Source organism: Bufo gargarizans, chromosome 11 (assembly GCF_014858855.1).
Source record: "Bufo gargarizans isolate SCDJY-AF-19 chromosome 11, ASM1485885v1, whole genome shotgun sequence".
NCBI classification, from domain to species: domain Eukaryota; kingdom Metazoa; phylum Chordata; class Amphibia; order Anura; family Bufonidae; genus Bufo; species Bufo gargarizans.
Window position 1 is genome coordinate 86671296 of NC_058090.1, and position 11187 is coordinate 86682482.

The 11187-nt window shown below is 46.1% G+C and overlaps 1 protein-coding gene across 1 annotated transcript; it reads right to left on the reverse strand.

Moving 5' to 3' along the window:
* Positions 1–42: 42 nt before the first annotated feature.
* Positions 43–11162, reverse strand: NDUFAF1 (NADH:ubiquinone oxidoreductase complex assembly factor 1). The gene is given in 6 exon segments (XM_044272830.1): positions 43–233; positions 1533–1607; positions 6028–6213; positions 8806–9141; positions 9143–9364; positions 10914–11162. Coding segments are annotated over 5 exon segments (906 nt in total). The 5' UTR covers positions 9314–9364; positions 10914–11162; the 3' UTR covers positions 43–95.
* Positions 11163–11187: the final 25 nt, after the last annotated feature.

The window sequence follows — 11187 nt, forward strand, 5'->3', positions numbered from 1 at the left end:
ATTTACAACTCATTATAAAAACAGTTAAAAAGCACTCCACAATAAAGGGAAAGAGAATGGTTTAATCCTTATTTATACCAATCGTACACTATCGCTTATATTGGCGTGGTTTTGTATAATTCATATGCAAACTCTTCTGTATGTGCCAGATCTCTACATAATCCAATGAAATCGATCTCAAGATGAAATGGTCCATCTGCTCTGTCCGCAAGTGTAAATCCAAGGGTAGTAATCTGGAACAAAATGAGAGGGAGGGATGCATGTAAAAAGGTATATTTCTATTTAAGGGGGTTGTCCCATAAAAAAATATTCTACAACTTTCAAACCAGCTCCTGGATCTGAATACTTTTGTAATTGTGTGTCATTAAACATTTAGCATTCAATAAAATGTATATGTACAGCGCCACCTGCTGTTTGTTCTTTTTCTTATTTCTTTGTCCTGCTCACTGAGATGGCCCCACATGCTCCGTTTCATTCTAAACTGCCTCCTGAGCTGTGATGGTGAGAGCTGAGACACGTCCCCTGAGCTGCAGCAGGAAAGACACTCCCCTGAGCTGTGATAGGGAGAACATGGACACGCCCCCTGAGCTGCAGCAGAAAAGACACCCCCCTGAGCTGCAGCAGAAAAGACACTCCCCTGAGCTGTCAGCTTGATATAAATCTAGCAGAGCAATGAATGGGGAGATCTCTGGGTCCATGTGAGGTACAGGGCTGGTTCTAGCTTTGTTAGAAAGAGATTGTCATACTATACGATGTCGTCAGTTTTTTTCATTTAATTTTTTCCCCCATTAGTAGTAGGAGCTAAAAAGGAGGTATGTCCTTCCTGTTACAGGAAGCAGTTGAAGGATAGAACTGAGCATGTGCGTCCACATCTGAAAGGTGGACCGAGAAATATGAAAAAATAAATAAATTGCAGGTGGCGCTGTTCAGAAATTTTATTCAATAACTCTGTGACCATAGTAAATTTGTAATTACATGCAATTACAAAAGTATTCAGATCCAGGTGCTGGTTTGAAAACTACAAAATATGTTTCATGGGACAACCCCCAATGTATGCCCACCCAGTAGCTCCAGCTGTATCTGGGTCCTTGGCTTAAAGGTCACAGTCGTCTGTCACTAGTAATCTGGGGAACCAGCGTCCTGCAGTAAAGGCCCCTTTACACAGACCGATCTAGGCAATTATTGGGAAGGAGCATTCCTAGGAACACTCCTTCCTGATAATTGCTCTGTGTAATAGTGTGCCAAACACTTGTTAATCGAGTGACCCTATCATTGATGGGGGGCACAAAAATGGTTTCTGTGCAGCAGATCTCCCTGCGTAAACCGTACGATGTGCTGCGGAGAAACTCTTTGAGGACGGGTAATAGCCGTAGCAACCCTCTTCATACAATGCAGCCATCATCTCTGCTGTAAGTGCAGCTTTCACCTCCCTTGGCCTGTGTAAAGGGGTCTAACCGGTTTGCCCCCTTGGGTATTGACACTGGGCCTGCCCCAAATAAATATAAAATGTGTACTGTGCTTTGTATACACACCTTATCTGGCCACAGTGGGTACTGACCGTCTTGAATTCTTCCTCGGCTTGTCAAAAAGAACTTTGACAAGGGAATCTGAAAAAGTTCCAAAAATAAGAAAAAAGGTTAAAGCCTAGGGAGAGCAGAATACGGAGACAGGTCCCTTTATCGTTAAAATAAGTGCTATTTTAGCAAGGCCACATGCTTGTGACCAGCGGTGCACTAGTACAGAGTGCTGAAGGTTCTGCCTGGTTTCTACTAGGCCTAAAGCCTATGATGCAGTAAAAGGGCTGGAGGTCACAAAGTGATTACATTATGGAAAGTGCCTCAGGACACAGCTGGAAGACGCCCATGACCTGCCCAGAGAGTCATGTGGAATAGGCACATAAAGGGCACTATGGGGTCTGGAGGCATTATTAATATGGGGCACTATAGCAAGCATTGAGGGCATTTTTTCCAATACTGGGCCATTATAGAGGCATTTTAATACTGAGTCAAAATAGGGGGAATTTTTAATACTGGGGAGATTATAATGGGTATTACGGGGGTTATTTATTTTCTGTTCCGGCGTTCACCGCATAGATTTTTTTTTAAATATTTTAATAGTTTGGACTTTTCTGACGTGGCGATATGTTTATTTATTGTTTTATACATTTTATATGTGAAATTGGGAAAGGGGGTGATTCATACTTAATATTCTGGTGTGTTATTTTTACACTTTTTATTTAATATCCATTTCCCCCTTAGGGGCCAGAACCTGGGATTTTTTTGATCTCTTGTCCTATTCACCCTGATAGATCTTTATCAGGGTGAATAGGACTTCACACTCTCTCTGCTGCTCTGTGCACACAGCATCAGGGATGTTACCATGGCAGCCAGGACTTCAGGAGTGTCCTGGCTGCCATGGTAACTGATTGGAGCCCCAGGATTACACAGCTGGGGCTCCGATCAGAAGCTGCCACTGCCACCAATGAGGGGAGAGGAGGGGACCCTGTGGCCACTGCCACCAATGATTTTAATACTGGGGGGGTGGGGTACTGTGCCACCAATGATAATTACCCCTTAATACAGGAGGCGGGTACTGGCAGATCAGCGGCAGTTAACCCCTCAGGTGCGGCACCTGAGGGGTTAACTGCCGCTGATCGCAGCTTCCTGTCAGAGGCAGGGTGTCGGCTATGCGATTCTGCTGCCGGCACCTGCCTCCTGTATTATGCGTTAAAGTCTGGACCCATATAAAGTAGTATAAGTATTAGGCCCAGAGATGTCCCTGCACTTACTATTAGTCCTGGGCGCCGCTCCGTTCGCCCGCCGTGCCCCATTACTGTCTCCTCTCCTGCTCCATATGCTAATTACTATCGGAGCAATGGGGAGGAGACATCAGCTTCTCTAGTAGGCGTTCCTTCTCCCTGCGCTGCTGATTGGACAGCGCTACAGCCAGGGAGAAGGAACGCCCACTAGAGAAGCTGAAGTCTCCTCCCCATTGCTCTGATAGTAATTGGCATATGGAGCAGGAGACAGTAATGGGGCACAGTGGGTGAACGGAGCGGCGCCCAGAAAAAATAAAAACTGAGGGGGAAAACAAATCCCTGGATCAATGTCCATCTTCCTTTTAGAAAGGCGTTGAGTCAAAAGGCAAAGGGTGTGTAGGACAAGATTTCTATACATTGTCATAAGCCTCAATGTTATTTTGTAATAAGTCTAAACCTTTTTTGAAGCCATCTGCTATATTTTCTGTGACCGGCTCCTACGACTATTCCAGAGATTCTCAGTCCTTACTGTAAAGAATGCTTGTCGCCTCTTATGACAATCTTTGTTTCTCCAGACGTAGGGAGTGGGGATCGACCGATATCAGCCGATATTGAGGATTTTAACTGTTATCGGTATCAGCATTTATTTTGCCGATATTCCGATAACAAATCGGGAACACAGATCGCGCTGCTGACAGCGCTCTCCGTGTTCCCTCTGCAGCACAGGGGAGAAGGAAGCAGTGTCTCCTCCCCCTGTGCTGCCGCTGCAGCCAATGGGAGAACAGGGAACAAGGAGGGGAGGAGCTATGGCCACTGCGCCACCAATGATGTTAACTTACTCATTTATTCAAATTGAACAGGAGGCGGGAGCTGCAGGATCACACAGCCGGCTCCCGACCTCTGAGCTGTAGCTGCGATCTACGGTAGTTAACCCCTCCGGTGCCGCGGATCGCAGCTACAGCTCATAGAGGTCGGGAGCCGGCTATGTCATTCTGCAGCCAGCTCCCGCCTCCTGTATATGAATGAATGAGATTTATTTTCATTGGTGGCGCAGTGCGCCCGCGGCCCCCACCCCAGTATTAACAACATTGGTGGCGCAGTGCGCCCGCCCCAACCCCAGTATTAACTAACATTGGTGGCGCATTGCGCGCGCCCCCCCCCCCCCTATTGATCGTTGGTGGCAGTGGCCACAGGATCCCTCCTCCTCCGATCGGATCCCCAACAGTGTAATGCTGGGGCTCCGATCGGTTACCATGGCAGCCAGGACGCTACTGAAGCCCTGGCTGCCATAGTAAGCTCCATGCTGCTGTGTGCACAAAGCACAGAGCAGCAGGGACAGTGTGAGCTCCTATTCACCCTGATAGATCTCTATCAGGGTGAATAGGACAAGGGTTCTAGTCCCTAAGGGGGCTAAAAGTTAGTAAAAAAAAAAATATATTAAGTATAAATGAAAAAGAAAGATTTACAAAAAAAAAAAAAAAATACACATTAACAATAAACATTCATTTTCAGCAGGATTATTTTTTTTTTTTTCAAAAATGAAAATTCACATAATATCGGTATAAATTATCGGCCTAAAAGTTCACAAATTATCAGTATCGGACCTAAAAAATCAATATCGGTCGATCCCTAGTAGGGAGTGTCCCCTTGTTTTTTTGAGGGGGTTTAAGGCTAGGTCTACACGACGACAATAGGTCGCGCAACAATTTTTATAATGGCAGTCTATGGTGTCGCACTGCAACATACTGCGACGCAACAGTCACAGAAAAATCCATCTCGAAGCTGACTGGCATTGTATGCTGTTATTTAGTCTATGATCTACTAATACATCCAGATCCTTCTCAACCAGTGACTCTCCCAGGTTTACTCCCCCTCGGACATATGCTGCATGCAGATTATTAGCCCCCAAGTGCATAACTTCACATTTATCTATATTGAACCTCACTTGTCAAGAGGAGGCCAAAACAGTAAGTTTGTCCAAGTCAGCTTCTTAGGGCTCTTTCACACTTGCGTTGTCCGGATCCGGCGTGTACTCCATTTGCCGGACGTGCCCGCCGGATCCGTAACACCGCAAGTGAACTGAAAGCATCTGAAGACTGATCCGTCTTCAAAATGCGTTCAGTGTTACTATGGCAGCCAGGACGCTATTAAAATCCTGGTTGCCAAAGTAGTAGTGGGGAGCGAGGGAGCAGTATACTTACAGTCAGTGTGGCTCCTGGGGCGCTCCAGAATTACATCAGAGCGCTCAATGCGATCATGTCATCCATGCGCATGGGGCGCCCTGACGTCACTCTGGAGCGCCCCGGGAGCCGCACGGACGGTAAGTATGCTGCTCCCCAGCTCCCCACTACACTTTACCATGGCTGCCAGGACTTTAGCGTCCCGGCAGCCATGGTAACCATTCAGAAAAAGCAATGCGCCGAAACGACGTTTAGCTTAAGTCCGGATCCAGATTAATGCCTTTCAATGGGCATTAATTTCAGATCCGGCCTTGCGGCAAGTGTTCAGGATTTTCGGCCGGAGCAAAAAGCGCAGCATGCTGCGGTATTTTCTCCGGCCAAAAAACGTTCCGGTCCTGAACTGAAGACATCCTGATGCATCCTGAACGGATTTCACTCCATTCAGAATGCATTGGGATAATCCTGATCCGGATTTTTCCGGCATAGAGCCCCGACGACGGAACTCTATGCCGGAACAAACAACGCAGGTGTGAAAGAGCCCTTACTTATTAATATTTTCCATGAACCTAAATTATGAAATACAATATCCTTTGGCCGGACACGTCAGTTTTACTGTAACCGCCTTGCTACAACTACACAGAAATATAGAATTATTGCAGTGTATTATATGGGCGATCAGAGGATTGTATATTCATGAATATGATAAAAATAATGTCTTACTGGAACCTAATTTGTTTGATATAAAGATAAAGCTCAGTTCACATCTCCGTTTTTTAGATGTTTGAAGTATTACCAGTCGAGAGAGTGTCCTGGCTGAATGGAGCCAATGGATGTGCCCGACGTACCCTCTCCACGCACCAGCGATACAATGCTGATGACCTATCCACAGGATATGCCCGGATTAGGACTCCCGCCGGTCTGATATTAATGACCTGTCCTGAGGATCGGTCATCAATATTGTAGCGCTGCACAACCCCTTTAAAATAACGGGAAGTGAACAGAACCCAAGCCAGACCTTTCTCCGTTAAATGGACTTTACAGAGGACAAATTCAAGGGAACGAGAGCATTTTTAAGAAAAATACCTTTACCTTTATGTCCTGCCAGTACGGACCACCGCGAGTGTATAGAAAATAGTTGTATAAGTCATCCCACTGGCCAGTAAAATAGGTTTCAGACTGGATGTTCACCATCCAAGGCCGTCCGTCTCCCCGGACCCTCAAATGCAGCATGTTAAAGTTGGACCAGTCATAAGACAACTTGCGATTGAAGGCTCCCTGTAACAGACAAACCTATCTATGAGGGACAGAAGCGGCACAGTACGACACCCACATCTTACATCTTTATAGACCGTCTGTAGGGAGCAGGAGGCGATATTAATGAAATCAAGTAAGGGCTCAAGATACTGAATGACAAATCACTGGACAAATGAAAAGGAAAGGATGTAAAAGAGAAAAGGGGGAAAAAAAAATATCCCACCAATCCAACGCAGTGATGACGTCTGCAGCCATATGTCCACTGCCGTCAATCATTTGCCTCAGTGGTCGAGTGAACTGAAAGTCATTACTTCTGTATTTGTGGCGCTGGAATGGATGCACTTTCAAAAAATTACAGCTTCCCCCCGATAGTTTCTGTCTGTTATTACGTTCTATTTTTTTCTGACTATCTTTTTAAAAAGCCTATGTCATCAGGATCAACCCTACTGAACAAGGCATAGTGCCTGGTAGAACTGATCCTGCTGAGTAGAAGGATACCTTATTGACGGTGCCTTGAAAAAGTTTTCATACCACTTTAACTTTGCCACTTATTTTATGTTACACCCACAAACATAAACGCATTTTATTGGGATTGCATGTGATAGACCAGGGATCGGCAGCCTCCAGCTGTTCTGAAACGGCAACTCCCAGAATCCTCCATTCACTTCTACGGGAGTCACAAGAACAGCAGAAAAAGTGTGCATGCTGGGAGTTGTAGTTTCACAAAAGCCAGAGTGCCGAAGGTTGCCTTTCCATGTGATAGACCAACAGAACGTAGCAAGTATGCGTGACGTGAAAAGAAAAGGATACGTTTTTCTAAAAAAACAAATAATAATGTAAAACCTGGAAAGTGTGGTGTGCATTTGTATTCAACTCCTAAATAAAATGCAGTGTGACCCACTGCCTTCAAAAGCCACCTAGACTCCACCTGTGTGTCATTTCTTCTCACTGTACAGTCAGGGCCACAAATATTTGGACAGTAACCCAATCTTCACGATTTGGGCTCTGCATGCCACCACATTGGGCTTGAAATGAAACAACGGCGTTGCAACGGAAGTGTAGACTTTCAGGTTTAATTCTAGGGGTTGAACAAAAATATCCTGTGAAACGTTGAGGAATTGCAACCATTTTTCTACAGTCTCCTCATTTCAGGGGCTCAAAAGTAATCGGACACATTACCATTACCACAAATAAAATGTTCATTTTAAATACTTTGTAGAGAATCCTTTGCAGGCGATGACTGCCCGAAGTCTGGAACCCATGGACATCACCAAACGCTGGGTCTCCTCCTTTGTGGCCGCCCCCATACAGTGCAACGTCCCCTTGTGGCCGCCCCCATACAGTGCAACGTCCCCTTGTGGCCGCCCCCATACAGTGCAACGTCCCCTTGTGGCCGCCCCCATACAGTGCAACGTCCCCTTGTGGCCGCCCCCATACAGTGCAACGTCCCCTTGTGGCCGCCCCCATACAGTGCAACGTCCCCTTGTGGCCGCCCCCATACAGTGCAACGTCCCCTTGTGGCCGCCCCCATACAGTGCAACGTCCCCTTGTGGCCGCCCCCATACAGTGCAACGTCCCCTTGTGGCCGCCCCCATACAGTGCAACGTCCCCTTGTGGCCGCCCCCATACAGTGCAACGTCCCCTTGTGGCCGCCCCCATACAGTGCAACGTCCCCTTGTGGCCGCCCCCATACAGTGCAACGTCCCCTTGTGGCCGCCCCCATACAGTGCAACGTCCCCTTGTGGCCGCCCCCATACGTGCAACGTCCCCTTGTTGCCGCCCCCATACAGTGCAACGTCCCCTTGTGGCCGCCCCCATACAGTGCAACGTCCCCTTGTGGCCGCCCCCATACAGTGCAACGTCCCCTTGTGGCCGCCCCCATACAGTGTAACGTCCCCTTGTGGCCGCCCCCATACAGTGTAACGTCTTCTTGTGGCCCTAAGTGTTTTTTTTTCTAAATGGGCATTTATCGCGATATATATCGTTATCGCGATAAATTTCTTAATATCGTTATCGTGGGAATATTTTTGATATCGTCCAACCCTACTCCTGCCTAGCCCAACTCTCTTGCTTGTCACAGATTACATGGACGTTCCCCTTTAAAGAGCTACACATCCCAAAATGGAATGTCACCAGTGATAGCTTGTACACTAGGCTTAGACGATGAGTCACATGATGCACCACCATCATAACAAGTGTAGTTTCCAAAGTGTGCAATGTGGGCAGCAAGGGTCGATTAAAGAGGTTTTTCGGGATTATTAGATTGATGACCTATCCTCAGGATAGGCCATTTATATGAGATTGGTGGGGGTCCGAGTCCTAAGCCCCACGCTGATCAGCTGTTTGAGGGGACCGCGGTTCTCTGGTGAGCGCTGCAGCCTCCTCGCTGCTCGCCAAGCACAGTGCCTAGGGCACGTGACAAACTAACGTGACTGTCACATGGCCTAGGAAGAGGCCTAAGTGCCCACACAGCTGATCATGGGGGTCACAGGAATCGCACTACCGCCAATCTCATATTAAATAAGTGATCAACATGATGATCCCCAAAAAATACCTTTAGTGGACAGATAAAAAATAAATAAAACCACCCCTTTAAACAGAAATTGAACAAACCTTTGGAGCCTTGGATCTTAAGGTGCAATACCCGCTGTATTTTGTTTCGCCATCACGAGGAACTTCATTATTAAGGACCCCATAAAACAGGGTCGTCTGGTTGTTGTTACCAAGTTTCAGGAAGGCCTGGCTTTTGCCGCCAATCTCCGCATCTGATGACACCACCCACTTCTGCAGATCTTCTGGCTGCCTGAACTCCCATACCACTCTTGTCTGCTCCAAGAGGTTTTCCCTCAATGGCTTACCCTCCGGCCCTCTAAGGTGATCCGCCCCTTCTTTCATCAGAAGTCCAAATTGTTTCTTAAAACGCGTAATGCCATTTTTAACGCTAAAATCATGTTTTCTTCCAAAAAGGTGTATTATCTGGAGGAAGACCAGGTCTTCGGTAACTGCTGCTGTATAACACTGGATGGTGGGAGGTGGGACAGAAGGCAGGAGAACGGCTTTTCATCCATTGATAATTCTTGCATAGGTTGAGTCCTCTGTTCATTCGAAGTGTCAAAGCCATTGCTGCTCATTACCATCACTTGGCTCCTGGATGTCCAGCGAACCCCATGCACTAAGAATAAGAAGAAAAGTAAGATACATAAGAACGACATTCTAGTACAGAAATGTGTCACCTTTCCTGAAACAAAACTGAACAGTGTCAGCTGGCCATGAAGGGTCTCATGAGGAGCTGGTCTCTAGGAGAACTAGCCGAGGGTTAGACCTAGACATTTCATTTAGCAGTCCCTACGATCAAACTGCAATCACTATACATAGGGATGAATGCATACTAATTACTATAGCCTTACCATGTTGAGAATAGAGGTTTACCATGCTTAGAAAGCTAATGAATATTACTGATCTATTCACAGGCATAAATTATTATTATTATTTTTAAGACACAAGTATTATGTATTAGCTTTCTAAGTATAGAAAACCACTATTCTCAATGTGATAAGGCTCTAGCCTGGCAGTAAGTGGTCAGCTTTGTATGTAGATATTCCAGGACAGAAATCTACATTTTTTTTCTTCAGTTAGTATTTTTTTTCTCTCCCTCATTTAACCCATAATAAAAGGCTATCACCTTACTATATTGAGAATAGATGTTCTATACTTAAAAAGTTAACATATTATTTATGTCTTAATAATCATATAGTGTGCCTATGAATTTACACACAATATGTATTAGCTTTCTAAGCATAGAAAAATCAATATAGTAAGGCTATAGCCTTTTATTATTAGATAAATGAGGGAGAATAAAAATCTAGAAGTCTCTCCTGAGATATGAACCTGGGATATCCACATGCAAGGCTGACCACTTACCTACAGTGTACGGCCCTATCATTATTTAGAAGAGTGGTTTTCTATACTTACAAAACTAATGCCCATTACCGGTATCTTTATAATCAAATATTGTGCTGCCCGTGAATAAACCAGTAATGTATTAGCTTTCTAAGCATAGAAAACCTCTATTTTCAACATGGTAAGGCTATATTAAGTAGTAGTATATGACGTGTGCATGTTAGCATACAGCTCTGCCCTCAGCATGCTGATGTCTAGCCCTGTCAATCAAGTGGAGACACTGCTGAGGTCACTGGCACGTGACCCTGTCCTCGGCAGGGAAGTTGACAGGTGAGGGCAGCCAAAACCAAACTGCGGGGACCTGGTGAAAATTGATTTCTCCAAAGGTCCCGCTGGCTGAGAGACCACCGTGGTAATCATACTTATTTGACCCCCGACAGCTCTGCTGCTCCCAGATCTCCACGCAATGACGTCCAGGTTTGATGCAGGTCACATGACCGCAGAAGCCAATGACTGGCCTCAGAGGTGTCCAGATGCCTAAATCACCCCAGAACCCCCTCTATAAGCCACTAACACGCTGCCGCTCCATAATACAGACCGCCAGTCACTTCAGCAGCCGCTAGGAATTCTCTGTGACCTAAACGGATTTGACTGTGGTTTTCATAAGGCTCACACCTGAAGCATGCTTAAAAAATAAAAAACTTTTCCATGAAAACGTGCACTCATTTAATTGCAAGTACATAACACACACAAGAGCAAGAATCAGTCCCAGTAACATAGGAAATATTTAAACCCAATTACAATTCCCCACATGTCCTTACCGTCCTATGAACAAGGCTGAGGAGAGCACAGGTCGCACGGGTGACGTCATCCCTGCGCGACCGGCAGCAGAGGGCCGAAGGCGTAAACTTCAACTCAAGCATGTAATGCTAGACTCCGGCCAGCAGATGGCAGCTCATTCCCGCCCAGTCAGAAACGAAGCTCGTAGCTCGATTGCTCCTGTCTTATTCGGTCACATTAGCGCAGCCGGGAATTTGATACTGACGGATCACCACTGCACCCTGCTCTGCTAATACGGTCTACTCTACAGATCTA